At 59.9% G+C, this 14223-nt stretch overlaps 5 protein-coding genes across 6 annotated transcripts in view; 1 reads left to right on the forward strand and 4 right to left on the reverse strand.

Moving 5' to 3' along the window:
• PCYT2 (phosphate cytidylyltransferase 2, ethanolamine) overlaps positions 1–14223 on the reverse strand; it is a 51696-nt gene that overhangs the window by 28644 nt on the left and 8829 nt on the right. For both annotated transcript variants that reach the window (XM_079323726.1, XM_079323725.1), the window contains one exon: positions 13623–13732. In XM_079323726.1, coding sequence (XP_079179852.1) covers positions 13642–13732 — 91 coding nt within the window. In that variant the 3' untranslated portion in view covers positions 13623–13641. The remainder of the gene's footprint in view (positions 1–13622; positions 13733–14223) is intronic.
• SIRT7 (sirtuin 7) overlaps positions 1–14223 on the reverse strand; it is a gene marked incomplete at its 3' end in the record, with an annotated part of 44223 nt that overhangs the window by 16938 nt on the left and 13062 nt on the right. The gene's annotated exons all lie outside the window — the stretch shown is intronic.
• ARHGDIA (Rho GDP dissociation inhibitor alpha) lies at positions 1305–8474 on the reverse strand. The gene is made up of 6 exons (XM_079323729.1): positions 8359–8474; positions 4455–4664; positions 4037–4120; positions 3551–3627; positions 3313–3376; positions 1305–2903 (listed from the first exon to the last, which is right to left on the reverse strand). The coding sequence occupies exons 2-6, from the start codon at positions 4642–4644 to the stop codon at positions 2704–2706; spliced, it is 615 nt and encodes a 204-aa protein (XP_079179855.1). The 5' UTR covers positions 4645–4664; positions 8359–8474; the 3' UTR covers positions 1305–2703.
• On the reverse strand, positions 8618–11783 carry ALYREF (Aly/REF export factor). Its single transcript, XM_079323810.1, has 6 exons — positions 11499–11783; positions 11259–11390; positions 9959–10106; positions 9810–9873; positions 9550–9727; positions 8618–8888 (listed from the first exon to the last, which is right to left on the reverse strand). Exons 1-6 carry the CDS (start codon positions 11724–11726, stop codon positions 8874–8876), a joined length of 765 nt encoding a protein of 254 aa, XP_079179936.1. The 5' UTR covers positions 11727–11783; the 3' UTR covers positions 8618–8873.
• ANAPC11 (anaphase promoting complex subunit 11) lies at positions 11818–12298 on the forward strand. Its single transcript, XM_079323811.1, has 2 exons — positions 11818–12013; positions 12085–12298. Exons 1-2 carry the CDS (start codon positions 11905–11907, stop codon positions 12228–12230), a joined length of 255 nt encoding a protein of 84 aa, XP_079179937.1. The 5' UTR covers positions 11818–11904; the 3' UTR covers positions 12231–12298.

A 14223-nucleotide genomic window follows, 5' to 3' on the forward strand; every position in this document is an offset into this window, starting at 1 on the left:
TGCTGCAGCATTGGGAAAGGGGAACGGCCTGAGCTGCTCTTGCACAACTTCTGGCCCAGGTTCTTAAAAGTGCATCACCTGGAAGGGGCTGAGGCTTTACTCTGGGAATCACAATTCATGCAAACGATCTGTCCCACCCAGCCTGTGACTGGAGCCACCCATACCCAAGTGCACTCTTGGCATGCAGCAGGCAGAAGAGCCCAGCTGTCACCCTGTAGGAAGATGTGCCAGAGGAGAGGGGCAGAGAATCCCCACAGATGGTGCATAGCACAGCTGTGCTGCCCCTCCAGGCTTCCTACCACGGCAAAACGATCTAACAGAAGCCTCGACACCCTGGCTGTGGAAACTCTTGCCAAAGCGCAGGGGTTGCATCAGCTGGGTGCTCGTCTGCCTGCCCACACAGTGGCTGTTGGGGGCCAGCACAGGGGAGCCTTTGTTCCTGCTATCAGGCACATCTGGGCTCTATCTAACTGACACACTGAGAGCCAGGCCTGTTCCCTGCTCGTCCCCACACTCCCCTCCCCAGCTGTGCAGAGGGCTGGGGGTCCCAGCTGGACACTGCTCTCCATAGCAAGTGACACGTGCCTGCCCGAGTGGGCACTGGCCACATGCCAGCTCCCACCTGGTCCAGACTGTTCCTTCAGCCCTTGTCCTTTCCAATTCCCATAATCTTCTTTAGCAGTTTTCCAAGGCCCGAGGAAGGGGCCTGTGCTGTGAGCTCCAAATACAAGAGGCAGCCTATAGAGTTCTCATTTGCCTTTGTGAGTCTTCAACAGGGAGCAGAGCCAAGCCCCTGCCTCCAGGTTCTCTCACACCATGCATTCTGTAAAGAGCTTTTCACAGCTACACTTTCCTTATCCTTAACACAAACACGCCACATGCTCTGTAAACATCCGCAGCCTCTTATCGTGCTGCCTCTCCTGCACTGAGTTCTCTGATTGCCTCTCTCATTCCTGTGACTGCACAGGAATTTCCCTTTGTGTGTGCAGCTAGAGCAATCCTGCTGTGGGTTCACAGCCTGCCTGCTCCTCTGCTGGCAGGAGACCCCCCCTTGGAAACCCCTGTTTTCACTGCTCCACACACTCCCACCCCTCACAGTGAGGGCAGTGCAGAACAGGGCAAACGCCAAGGGACAGATCCTGCACACATACTGCCATGGGGCCTCTCCTCCTCTGGCAACGGCTGTCCCAGATCCCATTTCACCTTCTAGCAAGCCCAGAGATCCTGGTCTTCTCCCACCGTAGGTGTTTGCAGAAATCCCATTCAGCTACTTCATGCCGAAGATCCAGGATGGACAGTACACAGTCAGTTCAAAGATTTTATTTAACTGTCATAAAAGGAGAAGCAGACGATGATTCCAAACCTGTTAACCTGGGTCTAGGACTTACAGACAATATGCACCAAATCAAATTAACAAAAAAATCTCTAGGGACAGGGCGAGGGGAGTTAGAGGCAAAGACGTAGCTAAGAGAAAGCCACATGTACTTGGTCCCAGTTCTAACCTCGGTGTGGTAGATCCAAATTGGAGGGCTGCAGAGGTGGCACACGCCTGCCCAGCCCCCCAGGTCTTGCAGGGGGCTCCTAGGGCTTCTTTCCCCCAAGAGCCACAGCTGTGCAGCCAGGGTGGGCTGGCACGCTGCGGGTCTGCGGCAGGCACGGGGCCGAGCGTCAAGGCAATAACTACTGACAGGCCAGGCACAGATTTGAAAGGCAGAACAGATACATAAGGCATGAACCGCTTCGGAACACTCGTCCAGCGCAAGCTCTTTGTTGATCGCATCAGGAGCAATGCACAGACAGACCTCCACCCTCAGCCCAAAACAGCCAGGAGGGCAGCGCTGTCCTGCAATTGCAGTGCTGTGCAGCTACCTGGGCTGCAGGAGAAGGGCGAGGTGGCGGCAGCCGGTGACCCCTGCGCCGCCCTGCCCCGGGGCACGCAGAGAGCTGGGGCTCAGGCAGGACGGCCAGGCGTCACCCGGCACGTCACACCCTCTCCCCTCTGGACACCTCCTGTCCCAGGCGAGGAACGGACCAGCAGTGAAGTGGGAAGTTGTGAATCTTTCCTAATAACACATGAGGGGCGTGACCAAGCTGAGCCCATGCCAACAGAAGGGGAGGAGGGCAGGTGGCGTTTAAAAAGTGTAACAGAGGCAGGACCCCCTCCCTAGAGGATACATGTTACACATTTAAGGCATCATGGTTACAGGGAACATCCACAAATGAAGCTGCCCAGGACACTGACGGGGCGGAAAGGGCAGGCAGACAACACTTGAGCCAATAAACTGATTTGACAGCTGCCTGGCACCAAAATTCTTCAGCTACTTGGAGGCAGTAGCTACCCTGAGCTGTGTGCAGGAAAGCCAAGCACAGGATCCTAACAGGGGCTCCTCCCCTTTGGCACCTCCTGGATAAAGGAAGGTGGGAAGCAAGAAAGGGCCTGGCAAGGGAGTGGGCACTCCCTTCAGGGCCGGGGCAGCACAGCCCCAGGACGGGCAGCTGGAGACCAGATGCAGACAGCATGGTTTGGTCAATGCACTCAGCAATTCTCTGGGGAGGGGGCACATAAAAAACTGAGCTCTCTGGTCAAATGATAATGGGGGTGACAGGTAAGAGGGTTCCAATGTCAGCACTTTGGTACAGGGGGGGAATTCTACGGTAGCCACTGTCTGATTCACGCTCTCTGGGGTTTGGCCTGAGGAAGGGCTAGTCCTTCCAATCCTTCTTGATGGTCAGGTTCCACTCCCAGGACAGGTGGTCAGTCTTATCATCATCTGTGAACTTGGATTTGATGTTGTAGCTGCCCCGGGCCAGCATGCCCTTAGGGGCCTCTTCCATGGGGGTCAGAAACTCGTACTCCTCTGCTCGGGGGCCATAGCTCCCAACCATGTATTCGGTCTTGTCAACTAAAAGGACAAAAAGAAGCGTATGGAGGCTGCTCAGGAGCCTCCCCTGCTTCGGGGCAAGGAAAAGAGAGCCAAAGGTTTGTTACTGTTACAATAATCCCTAGAGCAGTTGCAGTAATAGGAATCCCACCCAATTCAGAGGCCACTTCCCCCCAGGAACGGCCCCTCCTGCGGGGAGTGACCAGCTGGCAATGCTGTCAGCTGTGACCTGCTTCCTGCCAAGCCCAGGGGGAAATGTGCTCAAGATCACAAAGCTGTGCAGCCAGGAGCATGGGCTGCCCCAGCACTGCAGGCACCCAGGACTGAACTCTCCTGTGCAGAGCTGCTGGGCAGCCCCTGTCACAGCAGCAGGACGAGCAGGAAGCCCTCACTCACACAGAGCTGCACCAAGTCACAGAGAAGCACTTACTTTTGACACCTTTCCGAAACGTGTGCTGGATGTACTTCAGTCCCGACACAATCTCCCTGTTTACCTGCAGAGAGAGGAGCAGGGACTGAGCAGGACGTCTGCAGTCACACTGCCCACCCCACCTGCAGGAAGAGCCCATTCCTCCAGCACAGCCCCACTTTCAGAGCACAGCCCCTCCCCAAGCTGGGACCAGCAGTCTGGTGTTCCATTCATTCCATTTCCAGATCAGAATCCTTACCCTAAAGGAGATTTTTATCCGGTACTCCACGCCCTCCTTCAGCACAAACGCTTGCTTCTTGTAGCTTTCCAGATCACCTGCAGAGATGGGAGAGGGTTGCTCAGAGCTCCTTTGTGCTCTGGGGTGAATTTCCGTGGCACGAGGCAGCTGGGGCAGGAGCTGCAGGGCCCTCTGTGCTGCCAGAGCCAGGCAGGCAATGCCCTGCAACGGGACACTGCAGCACAACCGGGCAATTAATTCCACACTGTTTCTTTGCAGATGTTTGCCCCGAGGCTGTCAGCATTTCAAAGTGCCATGAATGTCACCGTGCAGGCTGGAATAATCTACCTGCCCTATCTGGCCCCTCACACCTCTACAAAGCACCAAGTGTCACAGAACTGCTGCTGGGCTCCAAGAACAGAACCTGCTGGGGTTGAAGCACTGTGCTCTGCCTCCAGCACTTCTGACACAGGAATTCCACCTTGCTGGAATTCTCTCCCAGCTCACCTGTCAGGTCCAGTTCCAGCGGGCCTGGAGCTGTAGCGCAGACCAAGGTCAGTTTGGTCACCACCACATTTGGAGCATTGGGATCTAGAAACAAGAGAAAAAGCTGTTAAACACTCATCCCCAACACTGCACAAACACAGCTCTTTTTCCTTCCAGGGAACTTCTTGAAAGAGCACGAAAACCAGCAAACACAGCCTGCAACTCTGTAAGGGTAAGGGCCAGGGCTTCCATCGCAAGGGGCCCAACCTTCCCCCAGCAAGGCAGAGTGCCACCCCCACCCTGCAGCCCCGAGCCAAAGGCTGCATGGGGCAGCACAGACACAGCCTCTGCTCTGGGCCATGCTCCTGCCCAAACACAGAGCTGGGAGAACAGCCACAGGCGGGACAGAGGCCAGGAGGGCTGCCAGGCCGGGGCTCACCTGCGCTCACGGTGACGGCGCCCAGCAGCGCCTCCTTGTACTTGCGCAGGCTCTCGTCGTCCTTGTCCAGCTCCTGGATCTCCTGGATGCTCTTCTGGGCAGGGGGCTTGTAGTTGACAGAGTGCTCGTCCTCCTCGTTCTCAGCTGCAATCTGGGCCAGCTGCTCTGCTGTTGGCTCCTGCTCTGCCATCCTGGCACACGTCACCCACACTGGAGAGGAGAGCAGAGCAGAGATGTGATGCCCAGGGCTCCCAGAACTGCTCTGCTGGGACTCCACAGGCTCCCGTTCCCACCGGGGCATTTCACACATCCCCTGGGAGACACTGCCCTGCCAGGGGCCCCCAGCCCCTGCAGAACCTTCCAGAGGCCAGGCCTCATCTTCAGCACGCAGAGGCCCAGACGAGTGAGGAAAAATTCAGCCTCGGGGCTTTGCTTGTAATGTAAATACCTCAAAGTCATAGGGAAGACATTCTCCTCCAAAAGATCAATCAGGTGAGGCTTTCAGCTGGAATAAATCAGAGCCCAGAATAAACCCGGTTCTGCTCTCCACAACAGGACTCCAGCTAAGAATAGACCCGTGTCTCACCACTGCTATAAATGCCAGGAACCTCTGCTGGGATCTGGTGCTCAGGTTTTGTTAACTCAATCAGATCAGTGCTCTGTGCCAGGTGCCTTGGCAGAGTGGGATGAGACGCCTGGCTCAGGCCTTAGCAAGGACCTGTGGCACACACAGCCAGGGAAACAGGCAAGGAAGCAAACGAGATGTGGAGCCTGGCTGCTCCCATCTGCCAGGACTCTGCCCAGGAAATGCCTAGCTGCACCAAGGGCTGGGCAAAGGTGATGCCAACACTCCATTAAAATCCCCAGTAAATGCCAATGACACATTCAGGAATTCTTCATGTTCCACAGGGCACGTTGTCTGAAAGGTTATCCTACAGCAAATACCAACTTGGACTCTCTAAGGACTCAGAGCACTCTGGCACAGCTTTAGAAAGGCACTGGGAATAACAGGACCCCATGGGGCTGTACCAGGGCTCGGGCCTTGTGTGGCACAAGCATCTATGCCAGGAGCTTTTCCTGCTGTACCTGCACAGCAAACAGCTGGATCTTCCACATGGTGCCCTCCAAAACCCCCACACTGAATGGTGGGGAAATTTGTCTTCAAAAGGACATTTAGCCTCATGTCACAGATGAACACCTGATGAGATTTCAGGCCAGTGTCTCCATATGAAATCCAGTTCCTTGTTTCTTCCAAACAGCTGCCAGAGTTGAGGACTCCTAGAAGCACTGAGCAAATACACCCTGCACTGCTCTATCCCCTCCCTGCATCCTGCCCGACCCCTCCTCACGTCCTCTGGCTCTAGCCTCTGGGCTAGATTATCCCTCCCATGGTCCACACTTTGTTCTAACTCTCACACCTTGCTCTGAGGATATCTGCAGCTTCCAGGAGTGGAGGTGACAGAATTTCAGCTTTACAGAACCAAAGTCACAAATTTGTGGTGACTCCCAGATTCTGTGACTGAGCCTTCTGTGAGAGCACACTAATCACACACATGGCAGAGGATGCACAAGCATCCAAACACCCATCTCTAACAGTGGTGGGTGCACTTCTGTGCATCAACCTCCACAGGCACCCTCCACCTTCCAGTTTTCAGACCAAGCAGAGACAAAATCTCTCACAGACAGCTGGATCAGTGATGGCAGGAGCCACAAGGCTCCTCTGCTCCAGCACCCGAAGCTCTTGGAGCCAGTGCTCTGTGAACAACAGCACCAGTCCCAGCAGAGCCCCCATGGCTGGGAGACAGCTGCACTGACTGGGAACAGCCATGGCACTCACAGCCCTGACTGCCAGCAGCTGGTTGGAGATGCACTAGTTTGGTGTCAGCATCGAGCTGCTGCTCTTCCACAGCTGCACCCCTGGGGTAACACGTGCAGTGACAGTTTTCTGCCATGTATCACCAGTCACATCTCCACCAGATCCATGAGGAATCCCTCCCACAAACTGGTATTTAGCAACGACCACGGCACACAGGGAGCAGAAGAAAGCTCAAACCAACCAAAAACCCAAATCCCCAGCTCTTTGGTCACATTCCTGTGCTCCAGCCTTACTTCTGTGATCCAGAGCTAAGGAATCATGCACACCAACACATAGATTAATCACAACCCACCCCAACCCTCTCAGGATTTCTGAGGTGACAGGAGCCCCTGGGGAACAGGACCAGCATGGTTCCAGTCAGCACTGCAGGCCAGGCTCTGGGGAAACAGCCCTCACCTTCCCTATCAGCTTACCCACACATTCTGGGTATCCCACTGCTGCACAGAACAGCCCCTGAGGCTGCAGGAACCGACCCCAGCCTGTGCTGGTGGCAGAGTACAGGAGGGCTCCTGGAGCTTCAGGAACAGACCTTGGCTCTCTGCAGATCCTCAGGATCACAGCAGCTAGAAGGCAGCAGGAGGCTGAAATCCCACCAGGGAATTCGCACTCTGCCTTCACAGCTCCCTCAAACCAGCAGCTTCTTCCGGATTCTCAGCATGTTCTGTGCAGGACACAGCAGCTGAGGCGTGAGCCCCACCTCCTGCCAGGCACAAGCACTAGCGGGAATGTCCCTGCTCGTGTGCGCGCAGCGAGAGCCACTGACTCCTGGAATGCCCATCCCAGGGCGCCAGCGAAGCCAGCATTAGTCAGAGTATCTCCAGATGAGCAATCAGCGCAGCCCTGGCCGCGGCAGCGCCAGGTCCAGCAGTCCCCACCCTTCCTTGTTCCCGCGCAGGGAAAGCTGCACAGCCACCCGCAGAGCTCGGCTGGAATGTCACCCAGCAGAAAGTGACTCTAGGGGACCGGGAGCCAGCCCGGCCCGGCCCAGCCCGGCCCAGCCCAGCCCGGCCCGGCCCAGCCGCTCCACGGGGCAGCACAGGGCAGCACGGGGCAGCACGGGGCAGCGGGGCAGCAGCAGCACACCGGGGCAGGAGCCTGACTGGCACTTGCTGCGGCCGGCGCTGCCGGGCCGTATGCAGGCAGCGCTGCTGCACCAGTTGTTTTGTAAGAACGCAGTGAATTCTCAGCCCACCCGATCCCCGCAGCTCTCACAGCCTCAGGCAGGAAGGACTCGAGGAACAGGAGCACAGGCTGCTGCCCAGTGGGGACTCGGCAGTCTCAGCGTGGAGGATTTTCCTTCTTTTTGCTCGGACATACCCCGGACCTGTCCTTCACCGACAGGGGTGAACTGTGCGGAGCCAAGCCGAGGGCTCACAAACTTCAGAAGCATAGCGGCTGCTGGCAGTGCCGCAGCGGGATGCAAACCAGCACCGCGGTACCCGGAGCCAGGACTGTGACCGTCCCTGTGTGCCAGCAGCCGAACCCGCAGCAGCGAAACCGTCCCCGCTCCTCACGGAATAACATCCTCCGCACCGGGAGAATGCCCGGACAACCGGAGCGACAGAGAGGATCCAAACCCCTCAGGGGAACAAGTGCAGCGGGGCTTTTGTCACCGCAGACAAATGACGGTCACAGCTCTGACCGGCTCTCGGGAGGCACCGCTGCTCCCGGTGCGGGCACGGCGGAGGGAGTCGCGGCTCCGCAGGGCGCAGCCCGGCCCCGCCACAGCGTCCCCCAGTTCCTCGTTCCGGCCCGAGCGGCCATTAACGGAGCGCCCGTGTGCGCCAGCGGCACCGCCGACCCCGGGACCGCCCGGCCCCCCGCGGGAACGGGGCCGCCCGCTCCGCTCCGGGACGGCCCCGAGGGGGCGGCGGCTCCCCCAGCCTTCGGAAGGTCGTGCAAGGGCACCGGGGCCCCGCGCCCGACCCTCGGCCGCGCCCGGCCCTTCCCGCGGCGCGGAGCCAGCGCGGCGCGGCCCTTCCCGCGCCCCCTCGCCGCCGCCCGCCCCGCCCGCCTCTCCCGCCGTACCGGGCTCGCTCGCTCCGCGCCGCGCTGCCAACGCCACGGATCCGCCCAGGCCCCGCGCGCCCCCGCACTTCCGGGACACGCCCGGCACTTCCCGTTACTCGCCGCCGCGCCGCCGCCGCGCTTCCGGCCGCGGAGCGCGCGCTGATTGGCCCGGGCGGCGCGCGGGCGGGGCGGGAGCGGCAGGGCGGGGCACGGCGGGAGCGGGACCGGCACGGAGCGGGACGGGCCGCGGCCCACGCGGCGACGCAGCAGCCACAGCTCTAGACATGGTTCTATTTTATTACGGCAAAGGTGAAAAAGCCACCTTGGCCCAACAGGCAACCAGAAAAATTTATCCCAAAAATAACTCGGTACAAAACAGGTCTGCTGAGAATTAAAAAAAACCTTTACAGGAGTTAAAACCTATCCCAGAACATAAAAGTAAAACACATCCCATCCTCGGTAGTAGTAGCCACAGCCGCAGCCCCTGCCGGGAGTGTGGAGCAAGGCTGGAGTCCTTCCCTGCGCCCGCCGCTTTAGCTGGTGTCCATCTGCGGGAGAGGGAGGAAGGGTCACCGCGCGCCTCGCTGCACCCCCTGCCCCAAACCTGCCCTGGCCACCCCCAGCGCTGGGGCAGGGACAGGCGGCTCCAAGCCAGAGCCACCCCGACACTGCTCCAAGGCTTCTTGAACCCTGCTCATCCCACTTCTTCACACTCTTGCCCTGAACCACCAACCCTGCTGTTCTGCTGTGCTTGTGGCCTCAGCTTTGGGATCTTGACCTAGCCATGGCACAGGCTGAGCAAGTTCCACTGCAGCTGCAACCCGCCCATGGCTCCCCAGGCTGGGGCTCATTTCTGCCACCAACATCACATCCTTCCCCCAGCAGCACACCACACACACTTCTTCCACGTGAGATTTTCCTTTCTGTTTTCCCATTCCTACAACCTATCAGGTCTGTGAGTTTTGTTCTGCAGCTGCTGCTCACACTGGCTGTTCCAGCTATGGAGCCTGGCAGGAGCAGAGGCTGTTCCTCAGCCATCAGGAACAGGTGGCAAAGTGCTCTGGAAACCGAAGCTGAGGCCCAAGCCAAGGCACAGCTCAGCTTCAGAGACTGCTTCGGTCCAAGGACCTGGAAAATGCTTTCCCTCTTCTGCCAGCTCCAGGATGAGATGCCCTGGGGAGCCCATGACTGTTCCCAAGCAGCACTTACCCTGGCATTGTAAGCATCCAGCTGTGCATCTAGTTCTTCTGCAGAGAGCTGCTGTTTGGAAGTTCTTCCAGCTCCTCTGCCTCTCCCTCTGTTACCGCCACGAGTCCCTCGCCTGTTGCCTCCACCTCCGAATCCCCCCGAGACCCCACGGTTTCTGGTCATGCCCCCTCTGTTTACACTGTAAGTTTTAAAAGTAAAGGTTTTAGTGCGGTCCGTGACCCCGAAGAGGAGCCGTGTCCCCGCAGGGAGGGTCCCCTCACCTCTGTGCCGGTCTCCGCTGCGTGTCGATCTGTGAGGTCACCAGCTGGATGTTCATGGGGCGCCCTGGGGAGGAGAGCGGCCCCGAGTGTGCGGCACAGGCGGGCAGGGCAGGGGGTGCTGCAGTGCAGCCGGGGCACGGGGCACTCACCGTCCAGGGGCACCCCGTTGTACTGCTTCATGGCCTTCAGCGCGTCCGCCTTGCGCTCGAAATGCACGTCCGCCGTGCCCAGGCTGCGCCCCGACCTGTCGTAGTGCACGGCCGCCTTCTTCAGGGTCCCAAACTCTGCAAACAGCTCCTGCCAACGGCAGCACAGGCACAGCCCGTCAGGGCGGGCACTGTGTGACACACGGGGCAATGCTGCACAGCTCCCTCTGGCCTCCTGCACCGCAGGAGGAGGCACGGCAACAAAACCAATCCCACCTCTGAGGCAACACTCAACTATGGGGCTGAGGAGCACGGCCAGAGTCAGCCCTGCTGCTGAACAAACCCCAGGGGCAGCTTGTGCAGCAGCAGCAAGGACAGTCCTGGCTGCACTCAAGGCGATGGGGCCGAGATTTACACACTGCAGCCTCACTGCAACAAACAGGAACTTACTTAAACCCAATCTGAACTTACACGAGGAAAAGAAGTGGTGTGCAGCACACTACCCAGTGAGTAGGTGACCTGACAGAGCTCCTTTCCAATTCCCCATGTGCAGCCAGATTGGTGCGTGGAGAAGCTGGAATGAATGAAGCAGTGAGGGAAGGCTGACAGCAGTGGTTTGGTTTTCCCTGGTGAGGACACGAGAGCCAGAGACCAGGGTGATGGCAGCGCTGGCTGGTGCAGGATCCCCCGCCAGGGACACACGTGGCAATCCATTCCCACACAGCTCACAGCCCACTCGTGGCCCTGTGATACCCCTCAGCTTCCTGGGAGCCCCCTCAGCCTCCAGCCCTGAGGCAGATGCACCAAGCACCCCACTGCAGGCACTGGGCTCTGACCAGCCCAAACAGGGCACGGCCACCGCTGGTGCAGGGCAGGACACCAAGGCAGCGGCGAAAAAAGACGTTCCCATGACAAATAACTACCTGGTTACACTGATGGCTGCATCCCTGGGAAGCCCCTGACACCCAAGAGAATGTGGTGTGACAAAGTACCAGAGCCCAGGGCACCGTGAGGGACAGCTACAGCTGTGCAGAGCAGGAGCTCACAGAGTTCACAGCCAATTCTGCAATCAGTGTGGTCCAGCAGAGTCACAGCACCGTTCCTGTCCCCCGTGCACCTCGGCAGCCCATGAACCGAGTTTGCCAACGCCCTCGAGAGCAGCAGGATGGCAGCAGAGCAGGCACACGCAGTACAGACGGCAGCATGAGGGGTTCAGGGAAGCCCCGGCGCCGAGCCCGGGCCGGCGGCTGCCGCGGCCCCGACCTGGCGCGATGAAGCGGCCACGGCCCGCGCCGAGCCCCACCTGGATGTCCGCATCCGAAACGCCGAAGTCCAAGTTGGAGACGAGCAGTTTCCCGCCGGTCTCCACGCCGGCGCCCGCCCCGAAGCCGCTGTCGAAGAGGTCGTGCTGCCATTTTTCGGGGAGCTGCTTCGGCTGCAATGAGACCCGCGCTCGCTGACCGGCGCTCGGACAAAGGGCCGCCCGCCGCGCCGCCGCCCGCCCGCCGCGCCGCGGCCCCGCCGCCGCCCGCCCGCTCCGTACCCGGCTGTAGGGCGCGGGCCGGTTCCTGCCGCCGCCCCGGGCCATCACCGGCCGGTTCCGCACGGGGCCGCCGCCCGCGCGCCCGCCGCCCACGCCGCCCCGGCCGGGCCCGCCCCCGCGGGCGGCGCCGCCCCGGCCCCGGCCGCCTCGGCCGCCCCGGCTGGCCCCGCGCTGGCTCCGGTTCAGCTTAATGATGTCGTCCAGGGACATGTCCATCTTGTCGGCCATGATGGCGGCACCGCTCCCTCCCGCACTTCCGGCCGCGCTGCGGCCGCGCCGGAAGCGGAAAAGGCGGGGCTAAGGCGCGGCGCGGCGGGCGCGCGAAGCTCTGTGGGGTGGGCATCACTTCCGGCGGGGCCGCGCCGAGAGCGGGACGGGAACGGAACGGAACGGAACGGAACGGAACATGCGGGTGCGCGTGAGGAGCTGGCACGGAGTCGCGTCCTGGCTGTGGGTGGCGAACGATGAGAACTGCGGCATCTGCCGAATGGCCTTCAACGGCTGCTGCCCCGACTGTGAGTGCGGCACCGGCACCGGCAGCGGGCACTGCGCGCTGCGCGGGGCTGACGGTGTGTCCGTGCCGCAGGTAAAGTTCCCGGCGACGACTGCCCGTTGGTGTGGGGGCAGTGCTCGCACTGCTTCCACATGCACTGCATCCTCAAGTGGCTGAACTCGCAGCAGGTGCAGCAGCACTGCCCCATGTGCCGCCAGGAGTGGAAGTTCCGCGAGTGAGGGCGGCACCGGCACCGGCACCGGGCACCGGCACGGGCCGGGCCCGCTCAATAAACGTGCGCTCGCCATGGCGTGTGTGTGTGGGTGTCCCGCGCTGGGGCGCGGCCCGGAGCGGGGCCGGGATGTGGCTCCGCCGCCCCGGGAGCGGCTCTAACGGCGGCGGCCCCGCCGCTGCTGGGCGGGCAGAGCCACGGGCTGCTCCCGGAGCCGCGCCGGTACCGACCCATCTCGCGGCGCGGCCGATGCGCAGCGGGTGAGTACCGGCACTGAGCCCGGGGCTCGGGCCGCCGCCGCGGGACACCGGGCACGGCTCCCGAGCCCCTCACCCCGCGGCGCCCCGCCCTGAGCAGCGGGTCCCTGTCGCTGCGGGGGTGCTGCGGGACCGGGGCACACCCACCCTCTCGCTACCCTGCGGAGGGGTGCAGCACAGCTTCCCTATGCCCCCTTTCTGCTACCCAAAAAGACCAATGCACAACTCTTCAACATTTTATTAATGATCAGCAACAAGAGTTTACAAGAGACAGGACACCAGACACAGCCTGGAAAGACCATCTGGCACAGTGCAGCTGCTCAGGATACCCACCACAGTATCCTGGAATGTGAGAGGCAAAAGGGGCTCAGGACTCGCCGTCCCAGTCCTGTACCTTCCCTTAGAGGCAGGCACGTGGCGTGTCAGCCATCAGAAAACAACCCTGGAACTTCACCTGGCCAGGTCCTGCCCTCAGGTAAGCCATCAGGCACAAGGCAGGCTCTGAGCACAGTCCACACAAGCATTGTGTGGAGAAATGCCTCCACAGCATCCAGCTGTGCCAGCAGCCTGGCACTGGGACAGCAAACAATTCACCTTTATCCAGCTGGAGCAGAACAGCTCTGGTTCTGTGAGGGGCAGAGCTGGCAAGAGGCAGCACAGTGAGCCCAGAGCCACCTCTGGCAGGCAGCCCCTTGTTCCTGGGCAAGAGCTGCAGGAGGAACCACACGAAGCCTGGCTTGTCCCTGAGGCTGCTCTCGCTGTCTGTCCATCCACCCACACCACTGCCAAGGGCTGCTCTGCAATGCAGACCCCCCTCAGGACAGCTGAGTCTGGCAGGGCAAGGGGCAATCCTCCACTTCCCTCCTACTAAGAGCCAGAAATGGCAGAAGGTAAAAGCACATCAACATGTTAAAACATTAGTTATAATTAAAACCTTTTTTTGTCAAATCTCCTCCTGGGAAAAGGGACAGGGACTGATTAACAGAGATAAAACTAGGCAAGGCAATCCCAACTGATGATGTCTGCGTAATTAGTGCAGGAGGAGGCAGGAGAGCCCGTGCTGCGTGCCTGCCAGCAGGGCTCCCCCCTGCAGGGCCCGTTCCTGAAGAGCACTTGCTCCACCAGAGGCAGAGCCTGCAGACTCTGCCTCACACATCCACCCTAGTGCTTCTCCTCCTCCAGCCTCCTCATGGCCTCCAGCACTGCCAGCTCCTTCGCTTCTTTCTTCTGGTTGCGAGCCTCAAACTCGAGCCTGCAAAAACCACAGTGCCACAAGATTCTCACTCACCCATACCTCCTCTAGACAAGAGCTCCTGGAGCAGGAGAGCACTGCCTTCTCCTACACTGCTCTGCCCCGAGAGCACTTCAGAAACCCCAGCACCTCCAGACTCCTCAGAGCCTTTCCAGAGCTTCCCACGGCTGCTGCCAGCACTGCAGTCCTGCATTCCCACACTGGACACACACACAACTTTCTCCCTCTGTGCAAGAAGCTGCTATGCCATTCTTGGGCTGTCCTGGCTGTTTTAACACCAAAATCAAATTTATCACTGATGTGAGCCAAGGTGCTCAAAGTGAAGGACTCAGGCCTAAAAGACCAAAGCTCTGAAACAAGCAACACGCTCTTTCCCCCAGCATATAGCAAAGGAAATTTATCATTATAGGAGAAAAACCAATAAATGTGCCGTGCAGCACGTTCTGATACAGCAGAGTTCAGCTGTTCCTTTCCCTGTACAGATTGGTACA

This window comes from Erithacus rubecula, assembly GCF_903797595.1.
Source record: "Erithacus rubecula genome assembly, chromosome: 20".
Lineage (NCBI taxonomy): Eukaryota > Metazoa > Chordata > Aves > Passeriformes > Muscicapidae > Erithacus > Erithacus rubecula.

Excerpts from the sequence above, each read along its gene's own strand:
- ANAPC11 (XM_079323811.1), top strand. The coding sequence starts at position 11,905 with ATGCGGGTGCGCGTGAGGAGCTGGCACGGAGTCGCGTCCTGGCTGTGG. Across the intron at positions 12,014-12,084 it reads CAACGGCTGCTGCCCCGACT|GTAAAGTTCCCGGCGACGAC; the intron begins GTGAGTGCGGCA and ends TCCGTGCCGCAG.
- ARHGDIA (XM_079323729.1), bottom strand. The coding sequence starts at position 4,644 with ATGGCAGAGCAGGAGCCAACAGCAGAGCAGCTGGCCCAGATTGCAGCT. Across the intron at positions 4,121-4,454 it reads CGCCGTCACCGTGAGCGCAG|ATCCCAATGCTCCAAATGTG; the intron begins GTGAGCCCCGGC and ends TCTTGTTTCTAG. Across the intron at positions 3,377-3,550 it reads GGATAAAAATCTCCTTTAGG|GTAAACAGGGAGATTGTGTC; the intron begins GTAAGGATTCTG and ends CTCTCTCTGCAG.
- ALYREF (XM_079323810.1), bottom strand. The coding sequence starts at position 11,726 with ATGGCCGACAAGATGGACATGTCCCTGGACGACATCATTAAGCTGAAC. Across the intron at positions 9,874-9,958 it reads CAACGGGGTGCCCCTGGACG|GGCGCCCCATGAACATCCAG; the intron begins GTGAGTGCCCCG and ends TCTCCTCCCCAG. Across the intron at positions 9,728-9,809 it reads CAGCGGAGACCGGCACAGAG|TGTAAACAGAGGGGGCATGA; the intron begins GTGAGGGGACCC and ends TAAAACTTACAG.